At 38.9% G+C, this 19,471-nt stretch overlaps 1 protein-coding gene across 4 annotated transcripts in view; it reads right to left on the bottom strand.

Moving 5' to 3' along the window:
- The window catches only part of cadm1a (cell adhesion molecule 1a), a 450,442-nt gene that overhangs the window by 70,763 nt on the left and 360,208 nt on the right, over window positions 1–19,471 (bottom strand). For all 4 annotated transcript variants that reach the window (XM_031747600.2, XM_039618269.1, XM_039618268.1 and 1 more), the window contains 2 exons: window positions 10,273–10,431; window positions 2,062–2,158 (listed from right to left, as the gene is read on the bottom strand). In XM_031747600.2, coding sequence (XP_031603460.1) covers window positions 2,062–2,158; window positions 10,273–10,431 — 256 coding nt within the window. The remainder of the gene's footprint in view (window positions 1–2,061; window positions 2,159–10,272; window positions 10,432–19,471) is intronic.

Raw genomic sequence — 19,471 nt, 5'->3', positions numbered from 1 at the left:
AAATGGCCTTCAAGAAGCCTGGAGAACTATTCCCGAAGACTAGTTAAAGAAATGACAAGAAAGGTGACTAAGAGAGTTCAGGCTATGTTAAAGAATGAAGGAAGTCATATCAAATATTGACTCTTGACCTTATATACAGTCGTTCCATATATGTTTGCACGTTTCAATAAGTTGCTGCACCTATTTCCCATTTTCTGAGCAAAATATAAAGAAGGATTGGCTCAAGACTTTTGCACAGTACTGTACAGTAGACATATATAATGTGTCTCACTCATACACACAGACACATACTTTGGAGGTGCGTGCAGTATATGTTATGTTACCCATCAAAAGAGAATAAAAACTCTATGCTTACAATAAGCCAATGATTCATCACTGGCATTATAAGTTATGCCAGTTTAGTTCTAATGAGAGAACTAAATTTATAGTATCCTTGCCATTTTACCTAAACTAAACCCACTGCTGCTTCTGAGTTCTCAAATCCAGTAGAATATTTTCTGTCTGCTTTTCTCCATTCACTTTTATTATGTGGTCTTATACTAACTACAAAGGGGAAAGTCTTTGGACTTATGTCCTTTTATAACTTCAAAGGTGCAGTGTAACCATGAATGGTCTGGAAGCCTCAGATGAAATTAATGCATGATACTGTGAATAGCAATATGCACTCCATATTTGCATGTTTTCTCATAGTTCAACGAAGGCGCCAATAAATCACAAACTAATAGTGCTTTTGTGTTTTTCCTTTTTTTATGCTTAGGTTGAATGTACTGTCTGGCTGCATTAGATTAACATTAGTTTTTGTGTGCCAATGTGCCACATTTACAAATTGTAACATAGACAGCAGGAGGTGTTTTTGGTGGATGGTGGGCGTACAAAGCGACTCTTACACAAAGGACTGGGTTTCACATCCAGACTTCCATCTGTGGTTAGGTTTAGGCAACAAAAGCACTTTGAATTGGGTTTGATTGAATGTACACACTGTGTGTCAGGTCGCTGTTGGTGTTTTACTGTATTAAAAGTACACCATGGTCTTTCCTAAGTGTTGTGAGTACCTAAATGAACATATTAAAAAAGCGTAAATAGTGCTTTAGTCAGTACAAATTCGACAGACAGAATATTCTTGTAGAACAAAAAATACAGCAGTGAGCAAATTTCTAATACCAAAAACCAAAAACATGTACAGTGATGTGCAAAAGTCTTGAGCCACCCCACATTTTCTAGGAAAATGGGAAATTGGTGTGTTTGGGATCTTTGTCATGCTGTGCCACCCTTCCACTGAGACCATTTCTGATGACTCTCCATTGTTAGATCATCCGGGGTCAGGTGCAACTCTGAGGTCCTGTGTCAAGTCTGAGCTGGATTTTTCCCTTTCCTTCAGGACATGACTTTCAGATACTGTTCATCTGCTGTAGGTATTTTTTTTAGGCGTGCTTATTCTTCTTTTGTCCTCAATTATCATATATGCAAAGTTTTCAGTGAACAGCTCTATGGGAATCACGATGGTCAAACTCTGTAGTCTTTGTTCAGTGTTGAGCAGCTTAGAAAAAAAAAGATTCCTCTGAAAATGGTCAGGTACAAAGACTGGATTGAAAATGAGTGAACAGCAGCCAACATCCAAAGAAAAACTTTGGAAGACTGTCAGAAAGCCTGGAGAACGATTGCTCAAGACTACTTTAAATATAATAAGAAAGTCTGCCTTTGAGGAAATAAAACATGAAGAAATCAGGGGTAGCTCAAGACTTTTGCATAGTACTGTATTCCTAATACTAACAGCAAATGCCCCGCACAGCCTTTTGTAGGCAGAAAAGTGATTGAATAATCATAGATTTTGAAATGATGTCTTTTCCATGTACAGACGCTTTTTAATGCCAGTGCAAGCTAACTGCTGCTATGTTCATTACTTCTCAACAGCAAAAGGAAAACAGTAAAAGACAGAGCCACACGCCACAATGCAGTGAATACACTGATGTGCAACTGTTAGCAGGCAGGCATACCTGTTTCACCATGGCTATCTTTAATTGGTAAAATATGTATGTTTGTGTGTGTTTGCTTGTGTCATACTCGGGTTTGCCTCTGAATTTACACGACAGTTCCAGGTTCTCTCCTTCTCTGGTCAGACCCTGAGGAAATTCTACCACGATCTTAACTTCTGGTTTGTCTGAAAAAATGAGAAAAACACAAAGTATTAAATATCCAGATAACATTAGTGACAAACTATAAGTTCTTATCATGAATTCTGGTCTGCTGTAAAATTATTTATAGTATATCTTAAGTATCAACATAATCCAGCCCCCACAAAATGATAAGCACATGCATCAAAGCTGAAATTTGTGGTCAGGAGTAGAACGTAAAACTGCTAAATCCAATTCAACCTGGGAGTTACGTGCAGAACAATGAAGTTGCACGAGGCATTGGTTGGTGTCAATCAGCTTTGCCGACTTCTCGCATTTATATGAACTGAGGGAGGATTTCGAGCACTAATAAGGTGTCTAAGGAGCAGGGAGATCACATCTAAAATCTTGACCATTCAAGGCTTAAAATGAGTAATCTGAAAATCAGAACCCATGAACAACACTGTGAATCCTTTTTGTGGATCTTCAAATGAAAGAAGCAACCAAATATTGATTAAATGTATTAGTTGGTGCATAATTTTAGTCATCAGACAACAAGTAAGTACATCTAAGAAATTGGCCTCTTTTTTAATGTAGGCTCTTTACCTTATATTACATAAAGCACCTTCTGGTGACAATTGGAGATACTAAGCCAGCACTTGAAATCTGAGATTTTAAAGGGGACATACAGTTATATACAAACCAAAAGACTTCTGGAACAATCTTCTTTTGACAGATGAGACTTAAGTTGAGATGGCTGGTCATATTGCATAGCTCTACCTTTAGGGAAAACCAATCGCAGCATATCGGCACAAACACCTCATACCAACTGTCAGTGGTTGGGTGATAAATAGGACTTGTTTTGCTGCCACAGGCCTGGACACCTTGCAGTCAGTGAGTCAAACATGAACTTCTCTGTTCTTAAATTTGATTCCTCTAGAGTCAAATCTGAGGCCATCTGTCTGACAGCTAAAGCTTGATTAAAACTGGGTCATGCAATAGGATAATGATCCTAAGCACAGCCGCAACAGAATGCAGCAAAGATCAAGTAAAAGTCAACATAACTCAAATGGTGTGGTGGGACCTTAAAAGAGTTGTGCCTCAACGGATGCCACAAACCTCATTGAAATGAAGCAATGTTGGAAGGAAAAATGGCCCAAAATGACTCCACAATGACGTGAGACTGATAAAGTCCCTCAGAAAACAATTATATAAAGTTATCGCTGCTAAAGGTGCTTCTACAGGCTGATAAATCCTGGGATGTACTTTGTTTTTAAAGCTCCTGCAAACACTTTCTTTTCCACATGACATTTGATTTTTCCAGGGTTATATAGTACATGGTAAAAAATCAGGGATTCCCTGTACAGACTCTTGGGGAACCCCACAAAACACAGGAACCACAAAAGGTAATCTTTCCATTGAATGCGTTCTCCTTACACGGAAGATAAACAGTGGCATGTTAAAAACCGTAGAGACAGACAGACAGTTGTTAATAATGGTTAAAATGTTCAGGGCAAACATTTGAAATAGCTTCTACTTTTAAAAAAACAGAAAGGGAATGGTGCCTGAAGAGCAATCCTTAAAAGGTGCAAGGATTAACAGTAAATACAGCAACAAGAGCAACATCCATGACCTGCCTCAGCAGTGTTCGAGCATCAGAGGAGGCCAGGTCATGTTTAAGTTGCTAAAAGGCAGTGTTATTGTTATTAGGACTGAGCTGCTATGTTGCTTAGTGATTAGGGATTTGACTTGACATTAAGTAAACAGTAAATTACTTTCAAGGTGTTTTCCTTTAAATTTCCTGCTATTACAGCCTGTGCATACAGATTACAGAGCATCAAACCAGCTATACGTGAGCATATTTTTGTGTAGTGTACATTTTAGGTTCTAGGTTATAAAGTTATTTTTATTCCTGCTCTATTTCTTTTTGCCACTGTTCCCTGCCCCAGCCAACTGATAAAGGCTGTCTTATCTTATCTTTGGTGGCTATGTAAATTAAAGAAGACAGCAAAACATAAAGCACTAGGAGATGATAGGTGGGCACTGGGCAGGATCACAAGTAGCTTGGTATGTTCAAAGATGCTTTCTGTTAAAGTTGCAAAAGCACTTCAGTAGCTGTTACAGCTGGAGAAAAAAAGCATGTAAGAATGCTGTTTTGACAAATCAGTGGGGTGCTTTGACAGTCACCGCTGTGCTATTCTCTGCACCCGTGGAGTTTTGGTTGTTCCCATCGCACTGACTGTTGCTGGTGCTATCAAAGCCTTTTTTTCACCTTGGCGTAAGAGATGACTGAATGTAATGTTTTATTCAATCTATCAAATGGATAAGGGATTGAATTCGTTCTTGCCATGCACTGAATGGGAAATGGGAAACGGAAGCTCTCGTCTGACTTACAACCTTTTGCTAAGGTTTAAAAATGCCAGGTATGTTTTGGTTGATGGTTCCAGTCAATGAGGTGTCCTACTGACAGAAAACCGAAGAACATTTGCTTTTTATCTTGCTGTCTGCTCAGCAACAGCACATCACAACAGGGAAACATCATCCCCATCTTTTTTGTAAATAGAATGGATGTCACAAATACCATTTACTTGAATGTAATAAAAAGAGCATAAGAGTATTTTTACCCCATGAAAAAAAAAAGTTTTGTTCTAGTTTTGTTAAAAACTGAAAACATTAAATGGCAGAGAGAAATGCCATTCAGTGGAACCATTTTATTTCAAAGTAGAGTAATTATAGTTTACCAGTCATGATGCAAATTATTCTTGTTCTCTCCCTCTTTTTATCGCCTAAATCCACTCTTTGGTGTGTTTTTTAATCAGCCTGTAGATGGAATGATCGAGGCTGAGTTATGATTTCAAAGCTGGCGGTAAAGTTCCACGCTGCTGTCCGACCTTCTCGGCAATAAACAACACGTGTCTGGCCATCCATCTGTCTAAATCACACCCTGTCAGTGGCTGGCTTTCAGTTTCTGTGATGGACAGCAGATGGGCAAAAAGCCAAGTCTTCTGCTCAGTGGGCATGCTTGGATTTAGACAGCAACCCTTTGGTTTTATTTCCACTCCAGGCACTACATGGCATCCTGCAACTTTTTCTTTGCTCACGACGTCATCTGACCTTGTCATCTCGGAGCCATAAACATGAAGGACGCCAGGCATCTGTAGGTTGTTTTGATAGCCTCAAGTAGTTATGGCAAAGCTTTCTTGTCTCTGTTTGATGGAAAAACACTGTGCTGCCAGATTCGGATGCTGCCACTTCAGTGGAAATGAAATAGTGTCTACCATATGCAAGAGAGCCGTTATCATTATGCTAACTGAATTATTTGCTTTATTGTGTGCCTCACCTCATAAGCACTCAAGACGGCACTATCCATCTCTCGGCAGCCAGCTGACCTTATGGGAAAAACAACCCAGCATCCGAGCAAACAGCTTGCTTTCTTATACACATAATCATTAGTGTCTTATTTAATTATGCTGTCCCCTGACAATGGGCTTTTTTCCTCCGCCTTTTCTTACTACACAATGCTCTCCATTCCACTCACAAATTGCCTACACAGTGGCTGAATGAAATGTAAATCAACCAGTGTACTGCATCTAATCAGTAAGCAAACTTGCATGTCACTGTAGAAACTGCAGAAGTAGGCTTTATTTTAGTCTTGTCATTCATAATTTTCTTACCAGACACATGCATTTTTTAGATATGTTAATGGGAAGGGCTCTGTGGTGACAATTAGAAGGAAAAAGCAGACAGTTCATTGGGGTTGTAAAGATACATAGATTGTGCATATAGTTCACGACATTTAAGGGACACAAAAACCAGAGTTTGAATTTTCCAAACAGCTTTCTGTTAGCTAACGGCTCAGTCACACTAGAGTAAAAATAGTCCAAGAGCAACCTCCTTGCTGATTAGGAGTACTCGGTGGTTGTGGTGACTGTGTTTAATTTTTTCGTAAGTGTGGCAATGAACTGTTGCACATTCCACCTCAGGCTGAGCACTTTTGATTGCAAGACAACTGCACACAACACCTCTTGGGAGGCATCCCATCTCCAAACAATTGCAGTCAGTCTTGGATTGGCTGGAGTCATTCTCAGATAGACAGACTGGTGAACGTTTGTGACTAATTTTCATCTAGTGTAATAAACGCAGGCAGATTGCCAACATGCTGCAATCAATTTGAGTCAGGGTGCACCGATGAGCACGACTCCTCTGCGCTTCGTTTTTGTAGTCAGGGTTGAACTTAACTAACTACTTGTTAAATTCTGGCTATACATGCTATATAAAAGCAAGGGTGCCTGTAAATTTGTAGGTAAATTTCCATCCTGCAACAATGTTACCATTTTGGATGACATTAAAAGTAGAATGTAAGTAGCTTGCACAGATTTTTGTCAATTTATCACTAGTAATCAATAATAATATGATAATACAAGTGCCAACTTCACCCGAGTCAATCCCAAACTGACAGCAGAATGACTCTGTTGCTTTGAATCCAATAACTAACTGGGAACAATCAGTTTATTAGAGTCTCATTGAAATGATTAATAATGATTAATAATATTGGTTGTCCCGTTGTCTCATCCATAAAACCTGTAACAGACAAAACATAAAATGGACTCGCTTGCAGAAGTTGCATTACTGCATGCAGATATTGGACTACCAGCAGAGGGAGATAATATATTTAAAGTCATTTCAGGGTCCTTAACTGCCAGAAACGATAAACCTAAGCAGCTATTATGTATTTACATGGAAATGTGTTAATAATGTCTGTTTAAACGCTTTCCCGTGGTTATTTTCATGTTGGCTTGAAATAAAATTTCTCCCTCTGCTTTTACTGCAACTTACTGCAAATTCTGCATGCGTGTCGATTTCACGATTTTAATGGGCAAATAGTGAAATCGACACGGTGGAACGGCGTGTCGATTGCACGTTTTGTCGTCGGCTGCTCCTTCACTGTTTTCTCTAGTGACCAGTAGGGGCAGTATGATCAGTGAAAACCACGACTACTAAGAAAGCTTTCAAAGTAAAAGTTGTGAAAGGTGTTGGTTGAAACACAGTAATACTTCCACTAATTTTAAACAACACTGGTCCTTTTGCTAAAATAAATAAATCAAAAAAACACACAGAATCGTGACTCAAAACTGTGCATTTCGCACTTTATCACATCCCCGAGTGCTCAATTAGTAAACATCTACTTAATTCATACCAGTTGACTGTTAGTCTTTAGACAGTCCACAGAGAAACAAAATTCCTCTGGACATAGAAAGGATACACTAATTTGAAAGCAGTTGCTATGTAATATTAAACTGTGTAACAGAGTTCAAAGAGAAGGTAGAGAGGAGGACTGTTTATGTCTGTTTGTTACCCACTACAGTATGCAAAGAGCATGGCAGCCGCAGCCCCTGCACGGAGCAGAGTGAGGCACTGAGCCGGGTGGTCCGTGTGAGCTCCCTGTTATCAGAGGCCAGCAAAATGCCATTCTGCCTCTGTAGATGAGCTGATCTCCTCCTCTCATGCTCATAGAGAAAGGTCAGATAGTGACAGAAGAGATTTTATTTTTTTAAATAAAATGCTAGGACATGCCAGAGGCCAAAGACATAAGGTTACAGAAACAATAAATACAGAACTTTAACCATTCACTATTAACAAAAAGATCTAAACATTCAGTCTAGGATTTTAATTACTTGTTACACGCCGTTTTATAGCAGCGTTATGTTATTGCTACTATTTGTTATTGAGAAGACTCGTCTGTGTATACATATATATATAAATAATACTGCAATTAAAAGTGGCTATTGCTGCAAAAGTGTGCCCCTGGCCTCCATTATGGGCCACATGTTGTTTTTTTAAGGAACATTTAGTTAAATAAACAAGGTCAGATGATTAGATAGATAAACATTGTGTTAACCATTCCTACATGAAAACAGGGGGATTATTTTAGAGTTTAATGAATTCTGAGAATGTGTGTACCTCACATACAATCAAAACAGCAAATTTAGAGTCTCATTCACTTGAGGAAAATAAGTAACATTCTATGTTTTTGAGGGAAGTTGTATAAATCTATAAGCCACTGGTTAGTTTAATTAATCTAAACGCAGAAGTGCAAATTATAGAATGGTCTGGATGGTGCAGAGTGTCATGGTATGAGCACAAGGCATCAAGTCCTTCTCTGCTCAGCAATAAATACTAAGATCACCTAATGAGTGCGTATTATCTATATATATTTGTTAATAAACATAAAAACAAATGGAAATTAAGGATTGGATCTTAGCTTGTCCATGCGATTTCAAGGTCCTGCATGGAGAAGCATGGCTGTACATTGACATCCATCCATCCCACCAGGACCCTGAGGTCATGTGATCAGGGCTGTGCATCATACAAGACTGAGAAATAAACATGACTGAGCTTCTGCAACAGCACCCCACCACCCAGACTAAAACTAACTCATAAATAAATGTTCTCATTTTTATAACAAACATAAACTTCATGTTAGCAAAATATAAGATTCTGTGTCCACAGGGAGCTTTTAGCTGCTTCCTAACAGCTCTTAAGGTTTAGCATTGACTTGATGTCCCTTATTTAAAAATACCCTCAGCATTAAAGTATTAAAAAACATTTTCAATTGAAAATAGTTACATTTTTGGAGTACCATGGAGTTTTTCCAGTGCCATTTCTCTCACAACATCAAAACGAAGCCCAGACTTAAAATATTAACGCCGTCAAAGGTGGACAAGAAAGTGATCCTAGCTGTCACAGATTACCCTGTAATTTAAATTCTAATACTGAGCTAACATGGTTTAGCTAACCTTTCTAAATGAAAGCACAGACATTCACCACAAGGAAGCGTGAAAGTGCTAAAAGATGCTTTTTGGAACAACAATAAGCGTTTAAGAGAGAGTGGCCTGGTGTGATACTTGTCAAATCAGAGATAAACTGCAAATTGCAGATTGGTTGTTAGTATTTAATAACAGGTGTAAACTGATACAAAAGCTTTACGTGCAGCATGAAGCACATATCAATAACAGAACTGGATCCTGACAGATCATTTTATAAATGAATGCAGACTTCCTGACAGGCATTTAATTTCTGATGCTAAATTTAAGAGCGTTGCCTGGCTAGGGTTGAATTATAGAGATTTATTTATATTTACATCTATATTTTATTTTATATTCTTTTGCACTGTTGCTGTGCATTTGTAGCAAATATTTGTAGTAAAGAGTTGCTGTGCATTCGGTTTGCCCTTCCTAATGAAATGATTGACATTAGGTTAGGGAAAAAAACCCACTGTAAAATATTTATTTCCGATGCACATGTGAAATATTTTTCCACAAAACACTACCACCTGCACACTGTGCACTCTGCTGTTTGCACCAAAATACTCCACAGGCAGGCAAAGCATGTCTGAAGTCAGGAAAACACCAGTTGAAAGTATCTGCTTGTGCTGGCCATTGTGCCACCAAGATAATAGCTTTTTAAGTATGCATCTGTTTTGCATTCAACTATATCTGCAGATTTTTTTCCATGCTTTTCACAAAGAGGTGAGAAGAGCAAAGTGAAATTCAAATCTAACACCGACATGTTTTTCTGGAGGAAACTAAACACACGAGTCTTCTTCTTTCAGCTCTCCCTTCAGGGGTCGATCATCACCCTCCATCTCACCCTCTCTGTTGCATCCTCAGCTTTGCATGAACCCTGTACACTTTCTCCTTCGTTACATCTGTAAACCACCTCTACATTCAATTTTTTCTACTCACACAGGATGAATCTTTTTTTTTTCCAATGGCAAAGCCTTTCACCAAACTTTCAGAGGGTGGTGGGGGGAGAGGTTGTGGAAAGTTTATGTCATTTAATTAGTGAAGATAGAACTGTCTACTGTGTTACAGTCCAATTTCCTCTTTTATTCATTATAACATGCATAATTTTCTTTCAATGTCACTGCCACACCTCATGCATTAAACTTTTAGTTGCGGGTAAGAAAAAAGCAAATCTATTCCATTTAATTAGTAGGAATGGAACACTCTTCTCTAATCCGGTCCATTTTTCTGAATTAAGATGATGAGTTAGGCAGATGATACTCAGAAAAAGGAAAAAAGGGAAAGTATAACGCTGTTTAAATATCCATCAAATATCCATGCTGATTTCTAACTTATTACCAAGCTGAAGCACTTACACTGCACCTCCAGGTATTTCTGTGCCTGGAAGTCCTTGACTGCAGGGTGGTCGACGATGCAGGCCACAGGTACGCCGTCATCCTCCTTGCTAACGGTGAACGTCAGTCGGCTGGTTACTGTGTACATCTTGTCGTAGGTCAGTTCAACTTTGGGCTTGCCTATGGTAAGAAAGAACAAAGACAAAACAAATAAAGGAGGTTAAATCAATTCAGTCAGTGGGTTCTGGCAGGACCCACTGTTTTGGTGGTATCTGGAGGTAAAGAAAATCTGAAGTATTCATCTATCCAGTGGTACTGGGGTTTGGAACTGAAACTGGTGGGACAGTATTTGTACTGTGGGAGAAGCACCTCTAGGAAGCTTGCCTGGATATCCAATCACAGCAGCCATACCCGGACTTTAGTTGGTGTGAGCAAACAGTGTAAAAAGTTGGAGTTTGGTTTAAAATAAAAACTGCACAGCTTGCTGTCCTAATCATTTAAAGGACTCCTCGTATTCTGTAGGCTGGTTGATTTCCTGCTTGAGGGATCAATTGATTTTCAATGTATGCTTTGCCCACAAAGGTCATCTAAGGAAAACAGAGCTCCCAAGGCTTAGGCTGCCATTGCAGAGAAAATGTCAATAATTTCTATATGCTTTTATTTGGGTAAATATTATCAAAACTTATTTTGGATTTCTTCCTTACTTCTGTCAGAGCTTTATTTTATGCATCCTTGATTCCTCTGGGAGTACGCTATAAAAAAACCCAACGTATTTTGCTGAACAGTCAGCGCAAGTTTTACTTTACAAAATATCAATGATGACAGCTTTGCACTCAAGGCTACCAGAGAAAAAAAACAACAACCAAGGTTTGAAATATTAAGGACTGACAAAGACAGCCATTGTTCGCCTGCAAGGGGAATGTCTTTCTTCCCCTGACCTTGCAAAATATTTACAGTGGGAGTGAGAAGCATGTCCTTGAAAATGGTCCGATAAGGTGAATCAGCTAAAAATTGCCTGCTGTCAGGGGCTACTGTGCGACTGTGAATCACTCATTAGGCTTTATCAAGCCAGATTTATTGTGTGGCCACCTTTTGTACGGCACTGCCAGATCTGAAGCTCGCAAAGCGTCCCTCGTCTTATTACTGGCTGCTCTTTAATATCACGCAGACAAAATGTTCTCAAATGCAACGACGAGGACAGCCTCATTGCGCAAAATGAGGGACATAGATGCAGAGACTGCTGTACAGTAGAGTGACAAAAAAAGATTGATCCTTTTTATCCCTTTGTCCCACTTCCTCGCAGTCATTTGCACAAGCGTGTTTGTGTCCCATCAATAAAACAAACATCAGAGAAAGAGCCTGCAAAAAAGAAACGCCAGAAAAGGAGAAACTCTGTGCTAATATGAACGGCTGCATCCATCAATTCACATTTTAGCTGTAAAATATGTACTCGGTGCACATTCCACTCACTCTTCTGTAGCTCAGCCACTGGGGTGTTCCTGTCACTGTGGTGACAACTGTCTTTTTGGAAGCTGGGAAAGCAAACCTGTGTGATGTGGATGGTGTAAAGGAACAGGTTGTCATGAATAAATACCACTAGAGGCTTTAGATGTATGCAAGCACCTGAAATGGGAACCTGAAGGGGTCTGCTCAAATCAAAATGTCTTTTGAGATGCATGAAAGAGTAGTGAAAAGATGTCTTCATTCAAGTCCTGGGTGTCTGAACCTTGTGCTTTACATTTGACAATTTATATCACAATAAAAATAATAACCCACAAAAGCTGTTCACAAAGGCAGGTACAAAGGTGTGGAAGTAGAAGGTATATTTAGAATAAATGGTTTCTGAGATGATTAATGATCCGCCATCTTATTTCCTCCCCATCCTCCTTTTTACACCATCTGTCATTTCCAACACTCCAGAAAAGTCATTTCCTGACATTCTGCTCCTGGATTGGCACATCCAAGCCACTCTGCCTTTTCCTGTGTGTATCATCCACTGTGTGCTATAGGAATGAAGCAGTACATATGCAGCTAACTTCCTCATCTTTGCCTGTAGCTCTGTCTGTATTTTAAGGCAGACTTCGAGACCAAGTTATAGGCCTGGTAACCACAAACCATCACAATGACATTGGCATATGTGAAAACCAAGTATGTGCTTGAAAGTTGGCATCATAGTATTGGCTTGCAGGGTTAGCTAGTCCAACAGTGCTAACAACTATAGTTCCTCAGTCTACTTAGGCCGACACTTGCTAATTAAGAGCATACATCTGACCTCACTCTGATAAGTATTACCACATGAAACATACTAAGAGAACCCAAAAGGTGTAGCTTTTAGCTAGGCAGAGAGCTGTATTCAGACAATGCGAGAAAGATATGTGGCCAGTGAATCCCAGCAAGCCAGCTAAAAGCAGCATACTTTTTATTTTCCATGGTCAAATGCAATAATCGTTTCCAGCAAGTCCACATCTTCTCATGTTCAATTTCAGTCCATCAAACTACACAAGCAACTATCTAATGTAATTGTCTACTAGCATGCTATAAATTCCAGCCACTTAGCAGAGTTTATCCAAGAGGTGCTCATGACGGCTAACTATTCACTAATCTTCCTTCTTTTTCTTCTTCTTCTAACACTTTAGGTGTTACCATAGCAGATCATCTGCCTCCATCTCACCCTATCGCTAGCTTCCTCCACTGGTATGACACCAGTCCTTTGCATCTCCTCCTTCACTCCATCCATGAATCTTCCACTGTTCCTCCTGCCTGGCAGCGCCATCCATTGTAGAGTATATCCACTATCTCTCTTTACATGTCCAAACCATCCCAGTATTGTCTCTCCAACTTTATCTCCAAACTACTCAACCTGAGTTTTCCATCTGACGTACCCATTTCTAATCTTGTCCCTCTTGGTCACTACTGATGAAAATTTTAACATCTTCAGCTCTGCCTCTTGCCTTTTTTTAGTTACACTGTCTCTAAGCTAGACATCATAGCAGTCCTCACTACCATCTTAACCTTACCTTTCAATCTTGCTGCTATCTTCCCTCCCCGCACTCTCTTCTTCACCTCTCTTGTGCATTGTCTGTTGCTTTGGATAGTTGACCCCCAGGTATTTAAACTCAGCCACCTTCACTCACTCTTCACTTTTACCCCAGAGTCCCTCTCATTCACATTTCCTCTTATCTCTTTAGCATACCTCCACCTTTCTCGGCTCTCTTCCACCTGCTCTGACTTTGATGTTGTTTGCAAATGTCATAGACCATGAAGACTCCTGCTTGTCCCTGTTAAGGACTACTCCTTCACAACTGGGATGAAGATTTATACAACATTCATACACAGAGATGGGCTTAAAGTCATATATTTGGCCTCACGTATGTATTTTTGTGGGTACTATAGCCGCAGGAGCTATAACCTCAAAAGCCTGTTCTGGATTTAAAATGAGACCATGCAATAGTCAAAAATGACCCCAATCTGACCAACTGCTGGAATAAAGACTTCCCAGGTCACTAAATAAGCAGGAGCATGGGCATTGTCGGTGTGTGCTACTTTCGGCTGCTCCCTTATTCACAAGGGGTAGCTCTGCATGTTTGAATTGACAGATTTTTATGCCGGATGGCCTTCCTGATAGAATCCCAAAGGAATTTATGTCTTCTCCCAGGACTGAGCCAGGGGTCTTTCACTTGTAAGGAAAACGTGTACCACGGAGCCTCTATTTAGGTCTTTGTTAGTAATTAATAACGTTTTTAAATTAGTTCAGAATTTCGCTGGGAGCCACGGGGAGGGAAGAAAAGGGTTGAGGAGTGAACACTGGCTATTATTTAGTATATGAGCTGCTTTTTGAACCAAGTGAAGACAGGAATGTAAGAGAAGACAAGAGAAGATTAAAGTGTGGACTAAAATGTCCAAGTTGCTGCCTGATAGTGTAGATTAGATTTTTTGCAATGTTCCTTGCATGAAGCAAACAAGACTGGATGAGCTTAGAAATGTAGGGTTTGAAGTTTAACTGCTGGTCAAACAAATTTCATAACAGTACAAAATCTAGCAGAGCCTGGTTATATCAGAGCAGATGCAACGTACTCCCTCTGTTTTGAAGTCGTGCCCCTAAAGACCAGCACTGTCAAGGTCATGCTTTGTTAGCTTAGCGGCACGAATCTGTATATTTTAGGTTTGTCCACGCTGCCTTGATGAATAAAAATTTATGTGGAAGTAATTTGCCTCTGGTGATCTATTTTTAAATGCTGAGGTGACTGGGCCAGCAACAGCAGTTTCACAACTCAGTGCGCTTTGCTATGGCTGCTATATAGAAGAAACCACAATACCGCTAGATACCACTGAAAGTCTATGTTTTAATCCTGCTCAATACTTATCTAAATATCATTTAAAGACAGTGATTAATAAATATAAAGATTTTTTATTAATCATAATTTTGTTTTAACTGGGGTTTTTTCTCTCAGCTATAAAAGCCCGAAAAATGTAAAGAGTTCTCTGTATCAAGCCTGTGTTAAACACTGAAAACATACAGAGACATAAACTTTGGAGCTGTGGCAGCAGAGATGAATGTCAGTGAAAGGCAGTGGAAGGTCAAATAAAAGCTGAAGTGGTATTTTAACTTTTTGCGGATTCAACCATAAAACTCAAGTAGTCCTCTTTCCCTGCACGGACATACTTCATTTCTTGAACGTTTACTGTCTAACAGTATCCTTGTGGAAAAGAAATGAAGCAATGCAATGTTATATAAAATATATGTTTCTCCAATTCCATCACTTACTTTTCCCAAAATATCCTTTTATCCATTTGTCCAGTCTTCCTACTGGGGCAGAGCAGGGTAATTGAAATCACCCTGTGGTAGTCTCTTAACACTTGAGGCTAATGGCTGCTCTGGTCCCTGTCAGTCAATGAAGTGCCCTGCTGACTGTTTTTCTATCTGCTTTCTTCTCCTTAGTTTTAAATGAACAGGGAGGAATGACCTGCACGGCTAGGATTCCCTTTTTCTTACGATTTCAATTGTTGTGCAAGCTTAAAAAACTGGAGATATTAGTGTCAGGGCATATGTTAATAAAGCACTAAACAAGCAGGATAAGAGCAGGAATAAAGAAAAGGATAATGATGAGATAATAGGTCTGTGCATATTTGGAAAGATGGTAGGATTTAAATTGGCAAGCATGACAATTGCAACCTTTAAATGATATTTAAGAGAGTGTGATTATCCTTTAAGGTAATTATGTTAAATTCCGGAGACATTTAATTAGAAATAAGTCTTCTAGGCAAGGACAGCCAAAGGCAGTTTAAGTAATTCTACTCTAGTGCCAGATCTCCAGCACCCTGGGCCATTCTTTCTCTTCTCATCTTTCATCTTCTTGCACTCCTTTGTCTTAAATAGTTCCAACATCAGCAGAACAACCCCATATTTTATTTACAGAATGATTTTTTTGTGGCATCAACAAAACAAACAAACAAAAAGAAAGATCCAGCTAGGATTAACAAAGCAGCTATTATTGGAAAGATATAGAGTTGTGGTCAGAAGTTTACATACACTAATTATGGACATGAATGTCATCGTAATTTGGGGCATTTAAAGATTTCTTTGAACTTCCAGGGTGGAATAATTGCAGAGCATACAACAAGTTTGAAAAGTATAGATGAAGGTTCAAATATATACATACACTCAGTTGAATCTTTTAAGAAGTGGTGCTGAAGGTTCTACAGTGTCTTTTAACTTGACAAGGCCAAGACTGAGTAACTTCTCATTTATGACCATGATTGACTACAACAGGTAGTTTCTGTTTGTCAGCATAAAAAGGATTTGTCTGACAGCACTGATGGGATTGACCAACACTCAGAACAATGGAAAAATACAAGGAACTAAAAAGGAGAATTGTAGGGGAAGAGACCAAGAAATCTCTCTTGGAGTCATTTCTAAGCAAGTGCAGTTTCCAGGAACATCAGTTCATTTCATGTAGTTACAAGTTATTCTGATGTGTCACCGTTTTGCTAAGGTGTGGAAGGAGCCCAAAACTGTCACACTTTAGAGGAAATTGTTCAAGAACAGCCCAAAAACCCACCAAGACTCAAGCCTACGATAAACAGGAAACTTGTGGAACACCAGCATCATTGTCCACAGTGGAGCAGGTTTCACATTGTCATGGACAGAAAAGCTGCCTGTTCCAAAATCAGCAACTTCAGACCTTACTGAAATTAGCAGCTGCTAACATAGACGAGCTAAATGCCTTCTGGAGAAATATTTCATGGTCAGATGGGACAAAGATTGAGCTATTTGGCCACAACGATAAGGAGAACACATGAACCTTTCTAACCTAAGAACACTGTCCCATCTATCAAGCACGGTGGTGGTGGTATCACTCTGGGACTGTTTTCCTGCCAGTGGTATTAGCACAATGCACAAAGTGGACAGAATAATTAAGGAGGACTATCTCCAAATTCTTCAAATCAAACGGTAGACAGTTGAAACTTGGACATAATTGGACGTTCCAACAAGACAATGACCTCCGACATGCATCAAAACTTTTTGAATGGATAAAGCATGCAGACATTAAACTGTTGGAAAAGCCTTTCCAAAGCCCCGACATCAACCCAATAGAACATTTTTGGACTAGATTTAAAAGACGGACGCATACCAGGAAATAAACCAACTTAAATGGACTCTAGTGGTAAATTACTCGGCCAGAAGCTTATCGATGGCTACCAAAAGCATCTGGTCGAGGTGCAACTTGGTAAGGGGAATTTAACCAGATATTAATGGGGATGTATCTATATATTTGAGGCTACACACACACACAGAGATATACATATACATATACATATACATATATATATATATATATATATATATATATATATATACACATATATACATATATACTTGTAGTCTTGTGTGCATTACAAAAGGTCCAAAATAAAGTCAAATTTGTATACCCAATTCTTGACTTTAAAATCATTAAGGATATATGTTGCACAATCATCCCATCCTGGAAAAAGAAGGGTTCAAAAAAATTAAAAGTCCAAGATGACCACAGCACCCATGCCCATAACAAGTGTATGTAAACTTTGACCACACCTGTAGGTACAATAATAAAGGATGGTTTATCTGGGCAAACTTGCAACCGTTGAGGCTGCTTCAGCTAGTAGCACCTTTTCACCTGTGGCAAAAATTGATAAAAGCAAACAGCATGCTCCAAACGCAGTGTTGTGACAAGTGAGCCATTAAGTACACCTGTATTTTGTGCTACTGCGAAAAATTGTATCTAGCAGTTGTAGAGCTTCACAGAGTGCTGACCCTATTCTGTAAATGTCAATCCATTCCCAACAAGTGTGAGAAAACATGTCTGCGGGGTTGGAGGGCGTTTAGCATTACACAAATAATTTTTCTGTCATTCCACAAAACAAACAAATGGGCATTGTTTGAGAGCTCAGTTAAAGAGGTTGGGAATACTCGGTGAAAGCAAACAATGACACAGCACAGTGTTTTAAATAAATAGAAAATGCTGAATGGGAATGGATTTTGTATGCAGAGACTGGCAAGCTCCTATTTAAATGAGTTACTGGAAACCCTGAATCAGTATTTCACTGTGACTAACAGCCACAGTGGTCACTAGTTTCACTTTCTCCATTTACAAAAGTAAGTATGCTGGAAAAAACCATTCGTCTTTGTGCTTTAATGCACTTTAATGCACTTAAGTAACAGTGCTACTGAGCTTTCTGGATAAATGCATTTCTTAAATATCATTAAGTAAAATGTGTAAGTTTAGGAAAACTGTAATCTATTCATGGTGGTGCTAACTGTATTTCTCAACAATAATATCACATGAAATACATTTTTTAATGTATGTGCATCTGTTCAGAAAAAAAATCAGTTCAAATTACAATTTAGGTTCATTTTTATAGAGACTTCTGTGATATCAGTGACTAAAAGGCCATTGGCTCTGGCTATTCAATGCCCAAAGAATTTGCCGTTCTTGCCATACTGAACATAATGAGTCTTTTTTGTGATGTTAAAAGCCAGCTGTAAGCCAATCCCTGACCTTGTTACAATGGAACATTCTTCGATTTGAGCTGGCCACTGAAGGTTTTATGCGCCTCGGTGCGGAGGTGAACCTGCTCCGGGCTTTTAGAACAGCTTCTGATTCGGACCTTTGTTTCAAAGTCTTTACAAAGCTTACTGTCTGGGCTCTGAGGTGGAGCTGCTTGGCAGGAGGCCTGTTCAACCCCTGAGCTCTGCACAGAGTTCTAAAGCGCAGCTACCTTTGATGAAGGCATGCAGGTTGTCAGGATGCCAACAGGCCTCAGCCATTACTGCAAATGCAAATTGCTCTAATGGAATCTATTCAAAGTCGCAGCAGAGCTCCATTTAAAAAGTAACACCATTAATATGTGCTCAAAGGAAGAAAGTGTGCCTATAAATGGAATTATATAAAAATTAAATAATTTTTAGAATCTATTTGTCAAGTCATTTCTTAAATGCCAAACAGTGCAGTCCTCCTGGCTTCAGTAGCAGTATTAATATATTCACCCATCACTCACTGACCTTGCTTCTTCTTTTAAAGCTTTTTTTTGCCATGAAGAACTCATAAACTCATAGAAAAATGTGATCAGAGTACTGCAAGTCAAGAACATGTTTGTTGTGGTCTGGTTTTAGCTTTGACCTTGTGCAAACGTTTCAGCCAAACCTTAGCTTAATATGATTAAAACTAAAATGTTTTAATTCTTTAAAAAATAAAGAGGGAAAAAATATTGATATGTAACAATGTATCCAAATTATTTGTTTGTATATTCACAGAATCTTGCAATATGCTGCTCACTAAATACAAAACTATGGGGTTTCCAAATATGTGGCCACCTATTTTCCCTAAAGGATAATGAGAAAAAGACCGGCTCTGTAGAGGACAAAAAGGAAATTTTAAGCTATTTAACTTCATTTGGATTTTAACAGGTGAATAAAATTGTGGGTTTATTATGAATTCTAAAAATAAAACTGCATTGCAGTTGGTACACAGGCAGGATTACGAATATGATCTTTGAAATTTTGATGTTTGAAAGAAAATGTGTTTTTATTTATTCATTTATTTTTGCACACATGAGTTAATGGTCAGTTTCATTTCAAAGCTAATTTAGAGATAATACTTGTATATATATTTATTTGTGTTAAGACAGGAAAGGTCTTGACTGTTGGATGGGATTTTCTCAAAGTCAGTGTACAGTGCCTAGA

The sequence above is a fragment of the Oreochromis aureus genome, linkage group 10 (genome assembly GCF_013358895.1).
Source record: "Oreochromis aureus strain Israel breed Guangdong linkage group 10, ZZ_aureus, whole genome shotgun sequence".
In the NCBI taxonomy this organism is placed as follows: Eukaryota; Metazoa; Chordata; class Actinopteri; order Cichliformes; family Cichlidae; genus Oreochromis; species Oreochromis aureus.
This window is presented reverse-complemented; position numbering and strand designations above follow the sequence as displayed.